This window comes from Tympanuchus pallidicinctus, unplaced genomic scaffold (assembly GCF_026119805.1).
Source record: "Tympanuchus pallidicinctus isolate F22 unplaced genomic scaffold, pur_lepc_1.0 scaffold18, whole genome shotgun sequence".
NCBI lineage: Eukaryota > Metazoa > Chordata > Aves > Galliformes > Phasianidae > Tympanuchus > Tympanuchus pallidicinctus.
Window position 1 is genome coordinate 126,484 of NW_026294699.1, and position 11,671 is coordinate 138,154.

At 55.8% G+C, this 11,671-nt stretch overlaps 1 protein-coding gene across 2 annotated transcripts; it reads left to right on the forward strand.

Moving 5' to 3' along the window:
• Positions 1-2,927: 2,927 nt before the first annotated feature.
• On the forward strand, positions 2,928-8,673 carry ZP2 (zona pellucida glycoprotein 2). Of its 2 annotated transcripts, none has more exons than XM_052679800.1 (18): positions 2,928-3,043; positions 3,115-3,188; positions 3,331-3,414; positions 3,505-3,599; positions 4,271-4,429; positions 4,739-4,777; positions 4,989-5,153; positions 5,527-5,623; positions 5,696-5,877; positions 6,267-6,396; positions 6,546-6,727; positions 6,801-6,892; positions 6,978-7,102; positions 7,329-7,566; positions 7,914-8,046; positions 8,127-8,223; positions 8,311-8,394; positions 8,474-8,673. In XM_052679800.1, exons 1-18 carry the CDS (start codon positions 2,988-2,990, stop codon positions 8,617-8,619), a joined length of 2,178 nt encoding a protein of 725 aa, XP_052535760.1. In that variant the 5' UTR covers positions 2,928-2,987; the 3' UTR covers positions 8,620-8,673. The 2 variants fall into 2 exon arrangements, with proteins under 2 accessions (XP_052535760.1, XP_052535761.1); XM_052679801.1 differs by having other exon boundaries at positions 2,931-3,043; positions 7,377-7,566.
• Positions 8,674-11,671: the final 2,998 nt, after the last annotated feature.

Genomic DNA, 11,671 nt, shown 5'->3' on the forward strand with positions numbered 1-11,671 from the left:
GGATGATCTTGCAGGCCATGAAGATGATCAGAGGATGGAGCACCTCCACTACGAGGACAGGCTGAGAGCCGGGGCTGTGCAGCCTGGAAAAGAAAAGGTTCTGGGGAGACATTATAGCCCTTCCAGGACCTGAAGGGCCTACAGAGAGACTTTTTATAAGGGCGGGTAGGGACAGGACGAGGGGAAACGGCTTTAAACTGGAAGAGTAGATTTTGGCTAAACGTTAGGAAGACATTCTTTACTGTGAGGTGGAGACACTGGCACAGGCTGCCCGGTGAGGCTGTGGATGCCCCCTGCCTGGAAGCACTGCTGGGAGGCCAGGCTGGATGGGGCTGTGAGCAACCTGGGCTATGGGAGGTGTCCCTGCCTGCAGCAGGGGGTTGGGACGAGATGCTCTGAAAGGTCCCTTCCAACCCAAACTGCTCTGCGACTCTATGATTCTGTGATTCCCAATCCTGTTTTCTTATGTTCAAAAGGATTACTGAGGGAAACACACTCAGCAGGTCACAGCTGAGAAGAAATCTGAGAATACTGAGACAACATGAGCTCACTGAGCGCCACGGGCTCCCTGCTCTCCTGTCGCACTCACGGCGGCTGTCGGCTCGGTGTGACGCCCTGCCAGGCTGCATCCTCTGCTGCCTCTGCTGCCCCGGTCCCCTGGGGTCGCACCGACCCAGCAGGGATGCTGGGCTGCCTCCCCACACGTCCTGACCGCAGGCCATGGTGGGCACAACAGCCGCCTTTGGGGTTCCTTCTGGAAATGGTTCCTGCTGCAGAAGTACGCTCCTTCCCGCACCTTCGTGACCACTCTGGTATTTAGTCCAGCATGCAAAATGTTGATCTCAGTGATGGTTATTCACTAACATCTCAAAAGGTTTCTTTCAGAGGGAAGTTTTCAACTGATGCCATTGTTCCAAGTTTTAATTGGGGGCAAAGCAAAACCCCCTTCAGATGCAGAGAAGCTCTGGGACCTCACAAGCTTTCATCCTTTATGTTGCCAAAGTGGGCACCACAAAAACGAGGAATAAAGGAGGAAAGACTGAACAAAATCTCCATCTATTCCCAAACTCCTATTTGCTAATTTATGTCCCATCTGAAAAGCTCAACTTAAAATGTGTTACATGATTCAGCAGCAGGTGAAGTTTCCCAGCCAGAATGCAGACATTTCTTTTGAGAGCAATGCTCGAAGCACAGCTTTTCCAAGTCCTGGGCAGTTCGAATGAAGCTTTTCTATCGGGGTTTGAAAAGAACTTTGAACTGTTCCTCTTGCAATGGAAATGTGCTACGAGGTTGAGGAGAAGCACCGCGCTAATGGTGCTGCTGTGAGCTAGGCGTTACCGAGCCAGCAGCTCCCGTTTTGTCTTCGGATTTTGCGGTGTCTTTGGCGATCACTGTTTCCTCCCAGGACAATCCCAAGAGCAGCACCACCGGCCGCACCCGTCAGCCTCAGCACAGCACGTTGGCTGCTCAGGCAGCTCAGAGCCCCGTCTGCCTCCTCAGCTGGGAGAAAAGCAGCGCTGCTGCCGCGCTTGCTCTGCACGATGCGTGCTCCGGGCCAACGTTTGCTCACCGCAAACCGGAGAGCAACAAACGCGGCGCGGCGAGGGCTGAGGGCAGCAAAGGCACCCCTGCAACAGGGGGGGCCGGAACCATCGGGCTCAGAGAGGGCGGAGATCGGGCACGCGGGGCGATGGACGCCGCGCAGGGAGGATGGCAGCGTATTGGAACAACCGCAGAGACTTCACTCCTTCCCTCCTCGCAGCCGTCCGGGCTCCCGCGGGGAGGAAATGCCGCGGGCGTCCGACCCGCTGCGGGGCCGCGCTCGGATGCGTGCGCTCTGCGGAGCCGCGCGCTGCGCCCGCTGTGCTGGGCTGGTCGGCACCGCGCGATGCCTTTTGTTTTCCTGAAGTCCGAAAATCAAAGAAACAAAAGAAAAAACACAGAGAAACCAAAGAGCGGAGCTTGCAGGGCTTTGGAGCGGGAAAACGAAAGAGAGCCGAGGAGCCGCTTTTATGTTCCAGGACGCGAAGCGGCCGTTCAGCATCGCTCCGGGCACCAGCGGGCGGCTGGAGCAGAGCTGCTCGTCAGGCAGCGGCCACGCAGGAATCCGCGCTCAGAAGGGAAGCGGCGGGTGGTGCCCGGCAGCCCGGGAAGGTGCCCGGCGTCCGGCTGTGCGCAGGTCCGTGCCGCTGCTGCGACGCCGCCCTCAGCCCGCAGCAAGCAGAGCGGGGCAGCAAAACCGGAGACATGAGCCAACGTCTGGCGCTCACACGCAATAACTGACACAACACCCGTTATTCCCTGCACAAATCCTTCACGGCCACCATAACACTCCTTTCCAATCCTACGACCCGTTTCCTTGCTCTCTCACATCTCCAGAATTCAGAAGCTTTCAATAATATGAGTCTCTTGTTTCTTTCTTCAAGCCTGTCTGACTTGCAGACAACTGAAGCAGCTGGGACAAAACACAGAACCTCCTCCCTGGGCCTCACAGCTCTGAAGAGCAGAGCGGGGCAGAGCCCCCGAGCTCTTTTGGTCCCAAATTCTGACAGGGACATTCTCTTCTACCTTGACTACCCCAAGGGTTCTCTGCTAAGCACGAGATCTGCCCTCAGCATTGCAGGTTTGCCCAGAAAGAGAACCAGACACCCTCAGGTGCATCCAGATCCCCCAGTACATTTGTTTTAAATCACCAGGAAATCAAAGCAGCACAGAAGTCTCATTTTTAAAAGCAGCTCCCAAAAAGTCTGCACCATCCGGCAAAGAAAGAAAGGGAATAAACTCAGAGCAAGAAAAAGTGCCTTAAAATCAAATCTAACAACATCATGGCAAAGACTTTGCACCACCCAGCCATCCCTCAGAAGCCCTCCTCCTTCCCAGGGCAGCCCAGAAACGAGAGACAGGTGAGGTGGCACCCAACAGAAAGGCTGCACCTGTGTGTGCCCCATATAAACCCACCTGGGCAGCACCCAGGAGGCTTTTGGTGGATGGGAGGGATGGGGCTGCTTGTGGGGCAGCAGTGCTCTGGCACTTTGAGAATGAGGTGAGGTTGGGGCCAGGAGGAGCTGGGCCATTTCCTTGCTGCTCTTTAACGAGGCTCTGCTTTGCTTGCAGGCTGCTGCTGCTCCTTTTGTTTGGATTTTTGCTGTTCTTGGCCCCTAGGGTCTTAGGGGAATTGGACCTCTCAGGTAAGAATGAATGAATTACTGTGATCTCCCTGTGCTACTGCTGGTTTGAGGGGCTCTGTGTTTGCTTCGAGCCCCCTCCTCTGCTGCTGGTGTGAAAGGGGCTCTTGGATTGGGGCTGAGCTGGCTGATCTTCCCTCTGCAGAGAGCGTGACCTGCCTGCAGGACAGGCTGGAGCTGGAGCTTCCCGGGGAGCTCGGCAATCACTCGTGGCGTGTGCGCGCCGTGGGTAGGTGTTGCTGCTGCCCTGGCTCAGCTGTTCCCTCCAAGGCTTGAAGTCAGCTGCTGCCTGCAGGGCTGGCTGTTCCCTTCTCCATAGATGCGAGCGGGGAGGAGATGATGTCCTGTGAGCACACTGTGGATTATGAGAAGCTGCTGCTCAGAGCCCTGCTGGTGAACTGCACTAGCCTGGAGGTAAAGCGCGCTTCTGATCTGGGAGCATGATGTCATGGAGTGTTTGGGGTTTTTCTGCTGCTTGAGGTTGGGCTTAGTAGGGTTTCTACCTCTAATTTCTACTGACTTCTCTACTCTGAAGGGCCCCTTCTGCTGGGTTACTGTTCCCTGAGCACTTCCTCTTCCAGCTGTGCGTTAAACACCTTCAGATGCTGCTAGGAATGCTGTACTCTCCTGTGATGGAGTGGAGAGCTACTTTAAATGATGCCTGTAGGAGCTGGAAGGGGCCCGAGGGTGTCAGCACCTGGCAGATACATGTATGCATGAACACATAATCTGAGTTATGCAGAGCTGTTAAAGCAGAGTGGGGAGAGGCCCAGAGGCCTTCCTGGTACCAGCTGCTCTCAGGCACTGGAAGTACCCCTGGTACTTGCTCTAGGAGTGCTGGCACCGCTGCCAGGTGCTCTCTGAGGCTCTGCTCCTGACTCCCTCAGTGCTTCGTGTCCCTCTGCCTGACCTGCTGACCCAGAGAGCCCATCTCTACCCCAGAGCTCCTGAAATACCTGCTGATGTTGTACCAGCTCAGCTGCTTATCCTAATGATGAAGGAGCAAATGGTGAAGGGCTTCTGTGCTGCACTGCTGTTCTTTCCTGAGTTGACGTCCCTCCTGATTGAAGCCTGTCTCCCTGCAGCACGGCCAGCACCAGCTGAGGCTGCTCCTGCTGCTGAACGGCACCGTGGGAGAGGAGAGGAACGTCACCTACAGCGCTCAGTGCAGCGCTGCCCGCAGGGATGAAATCATCGCTCCTCTCTTTGTTGGTGTGACCGAGTGCACAAAGGATTCCATGGCGGTGGGTGAGGGCTGTGCTGGGGGTCCTGCTGGGGGCCTTGGGGCAGGCTGGGGTCCCACGGAGCGGTGGCTCTGGGGAGGTCTGTTGGCTGCAGCCCTCCTTGGCACGGCGCTCTGCTCTTTGAGAGCCGTTCTGCAAGCAGCCGCGCCCAGCGCCGTGGTGCCGCACCGTCCCTGGCGCGGCGCTGCCTGGGGGGTGGGGGCTGCTGGCGCCGACTCCAGCTTTGGGGACGTGTAGCAGAGACTTCTCTTAGAAGCAGACAGTGGTTACAGCTTCATCTCAGGTAACTCTCGTGCTCTCTTTCCTCAGGTTACCTTCCCAGGACCAAGCCTCAGTGATGAGCACCCGGTAGGTGTCTCCCTGCTGGCAGAAGGTGTCTGTTCTGGACCCAAAGGCAGCCTGTTGCCTTCAGGCTGGAGTAGCTACTGGTTGTTGGGGAGTCTAATGTGTAACCTCAGTGCAGATACATCGAGTGCACAGCCTGTGCTGTGGTGGCCCAAAGTGCCCTGCTGCTGTGGGGCTGTGCTTTCCCTTCTAAGGCACCCCTCCTGCTCTGCAGGTTCAGGTGGCTGCGCTGGCTGGGACTCTGACAATTGATGATGGAATCAGGGTTCACCAGCTGAGCCTTGAGGAAGCCACGCAGCACGGCTACAGCTTTCTGACTGATGGACACCACCTGGTATTCCAGGCAGCCTTCACTGCCATTGGAGTTGTCTCCTACAAGGTAGGAGCATGGAGCTCATGCTGAAGGGATGATGCAGCTTTTTCTGGGGCTGGAAGCCTTCCTCATGATGGAAGTGTTTGTGGGTTATGGCTAGAGCTGAGTTCATCTGGAGCTGTGCCTAATGGTATGAGCAGGCTGTTAGTTTGCAGAGTTACCTTGAGTTGTCTGGCCCTGCTCAGGGTGCACCTGCAGCAGCACGGTTCTGCTGGGGTTCTGCCTGTCCTTTGAGCAGAGCTTTCCTAAAGAGTGAGCCTGCAAAGCTCCACTTCCTTCCTGAAGACCAGCAGCCTCAGGTGGGCATTGCGTGGCTCTGCAGAGCTTCACCTGTGCTGCCTTCTGCACTGAGTGCCTTGCTCTGCATCCTGCCCTGCAGCACAACCAGGAGGCGCTCTACACTGCGGCTCTGAAGCTCACATATGGCCCTCCTGAACACAGACTGACCGTGGAGTCAAGAATGCTTTGTGCTCCAGGTAACGCGTGGGAGAAGCTGCCTGCTCCTGCTTTGACAAGGATGTTCTGCTTCAACAAGGATGTTGTTGCAGGTTCGGTGCTTTGTAACACAACACACATGGCTGTTGCCATCCCAGCCTTCCCGGGGACCCTTATGGCTGTGGCTGTAGAGGATGAGACCATCCCAAAGGACCAGCTCCAGGACAAAGGCATTACTCTCAACACAACAGGAGGGGTCAACCTGCTTGTCAGCAGGGCAGTCCTGAAGTCTGCAGTGAGTTGATGTTCTGGGGTTGTGGGGGTGGCTGTGCTCACAGCTCTTTGGGCTTTGCTTGTTACAAAGCACACCACCTCTGACTGGATGGGTCCTGGGTTGGCCACGTGTGCTGTGACTGATGCAGGGTGGCTGTGGCCCAGATAAATGTCACCTCACTGGGTAGCAGATAAGCATTGCCCTCAAAAGTAACTCAGACTTCATGAACTGTCCTTTGAGAGCAGCTGGAGGTTGCACTGCTGTGAGGTGGGCTGCTGTTGGAGATGCCTGGAGCAATGCAGGTCTTCTGCTCTTCACACTGTGTGGCTGCAGAGCAGACTGAACTGCTCCGTTGTAGGTGTTAAGGGCAGCTCTTGCATTATGCTCCAGGAGAGTAACTTGTCTTCCAGCTACGTGGGGAGAGCTGCCCCGGAGTTCAGTCCTACCTGTCCTTCTTGAAACTGACTTTTCATTTCCACGGGGAGACTGTGGCAATGGTGATGCGCCCAGAGTGCCCCTGTGACCAGCACGCACCAATAGGTCAGTTATGCCCTGCCCAGCTGGCAAACCCCAACCCTGCCCATTCTTGACCTGCTCCTTCCCAGGAAGTTCCTGTGGCCAAAATACAGCAGCTGTTTGGCAGACTGAGCTGTTGCTATTTGGGCACGACTCCTGTACCTCTGTTCCAGCTGCTGTATGCACTCAGGATGGGTACATGGATTTTGAAGTCCTTGCTGGCAGTACTACACCTCCGCTAGCCCTGGACACGCTCAGGCTCAGAGATCCCATGTGCAAACCTGCCTTCAGGTCCCCCTCAAACGACAGGGCCTGGTTTCATGTCCCACTGAGCAGGTGTGGGACCAGGTACTGGGTGAGTTCCCACTGCTGGCAGGGGGGGCTTTGTGGGGGAAATGCCCTCAACTAATGCTGCTGTCGCTTCTCAGCTTGAAGGAGAGAAGATAATGTATGAGAATGAGGTGAGGGCGCTGCGGTCTGACCATGTGCTGTACAGGATCTCAAGGGACAGTGAGTTCAGGTGTGTCAGGAAGTCTCTCTGGCTGAGAGTTGGCTGTGGGTATGCTGTGCACAGGTGTGAGACTTGCTTCTTGTTCCCTGCCCAGGTTAACGGTGCTGTGCTCCTTCAGCAATGGTGATGCCTCCATCTCTGTAGGGGTTGAAAACCCTCCCCCCCTGGCTGCTTCCATGAACCAAGGCCCCCTCTCTTTAATTTTTCTAAGCTACCCAGGTAAGCCATCCCCAGGCTCAGATAACTGGGCAGTAATTCATGCTTGAGATGAGAGGGAGGGTGTGCAAGTCTGGGTGTGTGGGCTTTGTGGGACCCTTCATGCTTCTCTTCCTCCTGCTGTGCTACTTGAGGTGGAGGAGTTGATTCTGGAGCTGAGTGCCTCTGGCTCCAGGGAGAGCTGCCAGCCAGCAGAGCAGCTGGCTTCAAAGCGCATGGGTTTCTTCAGGACTACTGTCGTGTAGGGACTCACCTACCAAGGCTTTGGCTCTTGCAGAGGACTCGTACAGGCAGCCGTACCGTGACGACCAGTACCCCATAGTGAGGTACCTCCAGCAGCCCATCTTCATGGAAGTGCAGGTCCTGAACCGCAATGACCCCAACCTCCATCTCCAGCTGGATGACTGTTGGGCAACAGCATCGGAAGATCCGAGCTCGCTTCCTCAGTGGAATATTGTTGTTGATGGGTGAGCGCCCCGCTGGAGGCACGCTGCCCTGTCGGCTGCGGGGTTTGGTTGCTTCTCCCCTCGCTTCTTCTCTCTGCATTCCCAATCGGAGGCGTGGGGCAACAGGCCCTGCTTTGGGGGGTGCTGCTGGGCGCCGCTGCCTGGTGCCACGCATGGAGGCATCCTGCAACTTGTAGGATGGCGCCTGTGCTTTGAACTGTAGCCTGCGGCTGGAAGCGGAGCAGCCTGGGCTGTAGGGAGGCGTCCTCCCGTAGCAGGGGGGTGTTGGTGTCTTACAGGTCCCATCCCACCTCGGCCACTCTATGGCCTCTGCCCCACCACTGATGGGCTGCTTCTCCCCCCGGCAGGTGTGAGTACGACCAGGACAGCTACAGGACTGCGTTCCATGCTGTGGGCCGTGGCGTCAGCTATCCCAACTATCGCCAGAGGCTGGAAGTGAAGGCTTTTGCTTTCGTGTTGGACAAAGCCCTCCCCGGCCTGGTGAGTGCCGCTTATCGCTTACTGCGCTCAGCAGGACCCCCCGTCTCCTGTAAGCGAGCGGCCACATCTGTTCTGTCCAGGTGTACTTCCACTGCAGCGCCCTCCTCTGCGACCACTTCCAGCCGGACTCCCCCTTGTGCACAGCGAGGTGCCCCAGGCCGCATAGGAGCAAGCGAGGTATCGCCCCGGCGCGCCCTGCGTCCTACGGCAGTGCCGACGCGCGGCACCGCGCCGCTCACTTCTCTCTCCCGTGCGCGGTTGCAGGCGGTGCGAGGCCGGGCGCCAGTTCCACGGCGAGCCTGCAGGGTCCGGTTCTCCTGGTGCCCCGCGGATGGGCGGCAGCTGGAGGTGAGAAGCGGCGCTGGCGTGCGCTGCCCAGCCGTGGGGGGCGGCCCCTCAGCGCGGTGCTTTTCTGCTCCCCTTGCAGGGGACGCTGCGCTGAGCCGGGCGACGTGGGCTGCGGTGACTGCGGCTGCTGTTGGCGTTCTCTCTCTGGCGGCCGCGATGCTGTTATTTACGGCTCTTCTTAAATGCCTTAAAAGAAGAGCCCTGATGGTAAATGCGGTATATTAATGCGTTTGTTATCGAACTTGGATTAAAAATGTGGCTTTTCAGGTAAGAGATGTAGCTCTGGAGTTGGTCGTGTAGCTCCTTGGAGGTAAACACAGGTGTCTCGGTGAATGGAGGCAGTGCTCCCCAGGTCTTCGGGCAGAGGAACCGAGCTGAAAACAGAAGAGAAGCCCCCAAAGCTTTAGGGCCTAAAGCCGGTGGCTGTTTCTTTGTCTCAGGAAAGCCGCGACTGCTAGAAAACAGCCGTGTGAAAGCAGCCCCTCTTCAGCTGCTCCTTCCCTCCCTTCGGAGAAGGGCTGAGCTGCTGCTTCGAGGTCAGCGCTGAGCACTGCGGCGTGCAGCTCTCCCCGTCCTGCTCGGTAACGCAGTCGCCGCGCTGGCTTCAGAGCCGCGGGGCGGAGCAGTGCGATGCGGAACCGGCACCACTCAGCCGAGCAGCGCCCTCCGAAGGACGAGGTGTGAAGTGCACGGCGAATCGGAAGCGGGCGCTGAGACCCAGCGGGTGCGGGGTGGTGAGACTGCGAAGTGTCCCTTCGGAAGAGGTGGGCTGGGGGGAGGAGGATCCCGGTGCGAGAAAAAGGCGCGTATGTGACAGGAGAAGCAAAATGCGAGTGTAAATGCAGTGGGGTTCTCATCTGGAAGAGAAACTACACCTCCTCTTCCCTGTTTAAAGAGCGCTTTTAGAAGGAAGCTTGTGGCAGTGGTTGGTGTTAGCTCTCCAGTAGTTCTGCTAATGCACTGCACGCCTCAGTGCTAAGATTGCAGGAGGTGCCCACTGTCCTTTAGGCTGTCATTTGGATCGTTATACCACCTTCCCCTCGAGCAAGGCTTCAGAGAATGAGTGGGAGGCTCTTCCTCTCTCTGAGGAAATGCTTCTCAAACAGAAGCAAATGAAACTGGAGGTAGACCAGGTTTTAATCCAGGCTAAGGGTGGCTTGCAGGCAGCCCAGTAGGCTAAAGTGCTCTTTCTCCTGCAAGCCAAGAGCTGGAAGAGCACAACTGCTGCCTCTGTTTGGTGCCTCATCTGAAGGTGTGGCTGCTGCTTTTGCTGGGCTGTATCTCCGTGCGACTGCTTGTGCCCAGTTGCAGCACCTTGCTGGAAGCTGGCAGAGGTAAAACTAACTGAACTTGCTACGGGATTTCCTGAGCCTGCTATTGTGAGCAAAGCCAGGCTGTGAGCAGTGCTTTCACTTGTACAGCGTTGTTGCTTTCTCTACCAATGCACTGATTTGAGAATAAACTCCTGATTCTGGATGGCACAAGTGGAGAGCGTTAGCTCTGGCAATTGCCTTTCCCCACTAAACTAAATGATGTTGGTCCCAACGGCTTTGGGTTAATGAGATTCTCCTTAAAACTGAGCGTTTGGATTGTATTTGCTCTTAATCCAGTGAGAGAGCAGACAGCAGAGCAAAAGCACTGGTCAGTGCCACGAGCCACTTCAGAATCTCCCATGTTCCAGCATCTCAAGGATGCTGTGCTGGGCATCCTACTGCCTTGTGAGCAGAGCACAGAAGTGCCTGTAGTGGGCAGCTGGATAGGAACGGTGTGCAGAGCTCTGCTGGGGCAAGAAGTAGTAAAGCTTTTCTTTAAGCTAAACTTGTTTCTTAGTGTCACTACAGAGTTATTCATCATTGGTTTCAACTTGCTGTAAGTGGGTGGAGCAGTGCTGTGTGGGACTGGGTCTGTGATGCTGCCACAGCTTGGGGTGGGGGAGGGGAGGGGAGAGAAGGCGTGGAGCGGAGCTCAGCTCCCACTGCCACTCCTTCACAATAAGCATTGCTGATGGGCTGACTATAATTCCTAAAAGGATTTCAGGCAGATCCTAACAGTGCTGCAATCCTCAATGGATGATAATCAAGGCTAATCAAGGATAATCAAAGGAGCAGGATTCCTTTTACCCTGACCTCCATCATTGGATGCTCCCAGGGACCTGGCAGTGCCTGGAAGCCAGGGGGAGGCAGAGATGCTGGGTGCAGCCTGCTGTGGTGCAGGAGAGCTCACAAGGATCCATCCTAGAGTACTCAGAGCTGGCCAAGGTCAGTGCCAGGTGTCTCTGAATTGTCCATCACTGGGAATCTAGAGAGGTGCCAGCTGACTGCCAGCCAGAGCAAAACCTCAGTACCTGTAGGCCTGTCGGACTCACCTCAGTGCTTGGAAAAAGGATGGAGAAAATTACCTTGGGAGGTTCTGAAGGACAATGCTGTCTTTGGCCAGAGCCAGTGTGGGTTCACAGGGGAGGTGGTCTTTAACAAATGAACTTTCCTTCCATAGTGAAGTCACCTGTCATGTTGGTGGAGGGAAGCCAGCTGCTGTTATCTTTAGGATTTCAGTAAAGCTTTCTATCCTTCTAGACAAACTGCCCAGCACTCAGCCCAAAATGTAACACGAGGGGTCAGCCCTGGGGTTATGGTAAATGGGGACAGGGCTGGGATCAAGGCCCCTCTGTGCTGCCACAGCGCTCCATTTTAGGGCCGCTTCTGTTGAACGAACGCTTTCATCCCCATCTTTGATGGAGTTTTGAAGGTGTCTCAGTAAGCCTGCCCCCAGATGGGGAGGAGCTGTTGGCTTCGTGGAGTACAGACAGCCTTGCAGGGAGCCAGGCACCACCAACGTGCAGTGCGACAAGCGGTGCTGCGTTGTGCGCTGCACAGCCAGCCCTGGTGGCACAGCAGCCTGGGCCAAGGGATGCTGCTGAGCAGCCCTGCTGCTGGGGGTTTGGCTGCTGCAGGTGTTACCCACCAGCAGCGATAGCAAAAAACTCTGCGTGCGTGCTCAAATGGTGTCTTTGTTCCATCTTCTTGATGGATTTCTCCTTCCCTATGTTACATAAACAGTACTACAGCCCTATCTTTCCTTACAGAGAAACTCAATTTTGTTTTTGTCTTCCAGCTACCAACAGGAATTTTTTGGAACATTCTATAGGGGAAAAGTTTTGAAATATCCACAGTAAATATTTTATTGAACAAGTGTGCTCCTGCTCCAAAGGAAAACCCTTAGGGAAGTTTTGAGGGCAACTCTTTACTTGAGAATAAATAAGAATAATGAAGCAATGTGG

What these genes read in the sequence shown, in the direction of transcription:
- ZP2 (XM_052679800.1), top strand. Translation starts at nt 2,988, where the DNA reads ATGGGAGGGATGGGGCTGCTTGTGGGGCAGCAGTGCTCTGGCACTTTG. An exon ending in GTGGCGTGTGCGCGCCGTGG is followed by an intron (nt 3,415 to 3,504) that starts GTAGGTGTTGCT and finishes CCTTCTCCATAG; the next exon opens with ATGCGAGCGGGGAGGAGATG. An exon ending in TGGAATATTGTTGTTGATGG is followed by an intron (nt 7,567 to 7,913) that starts GTGAGCGCCCCG and finishes TCCCCCCGGCAG; the next exon opens with GTGTGAGTACGACCAGGACA.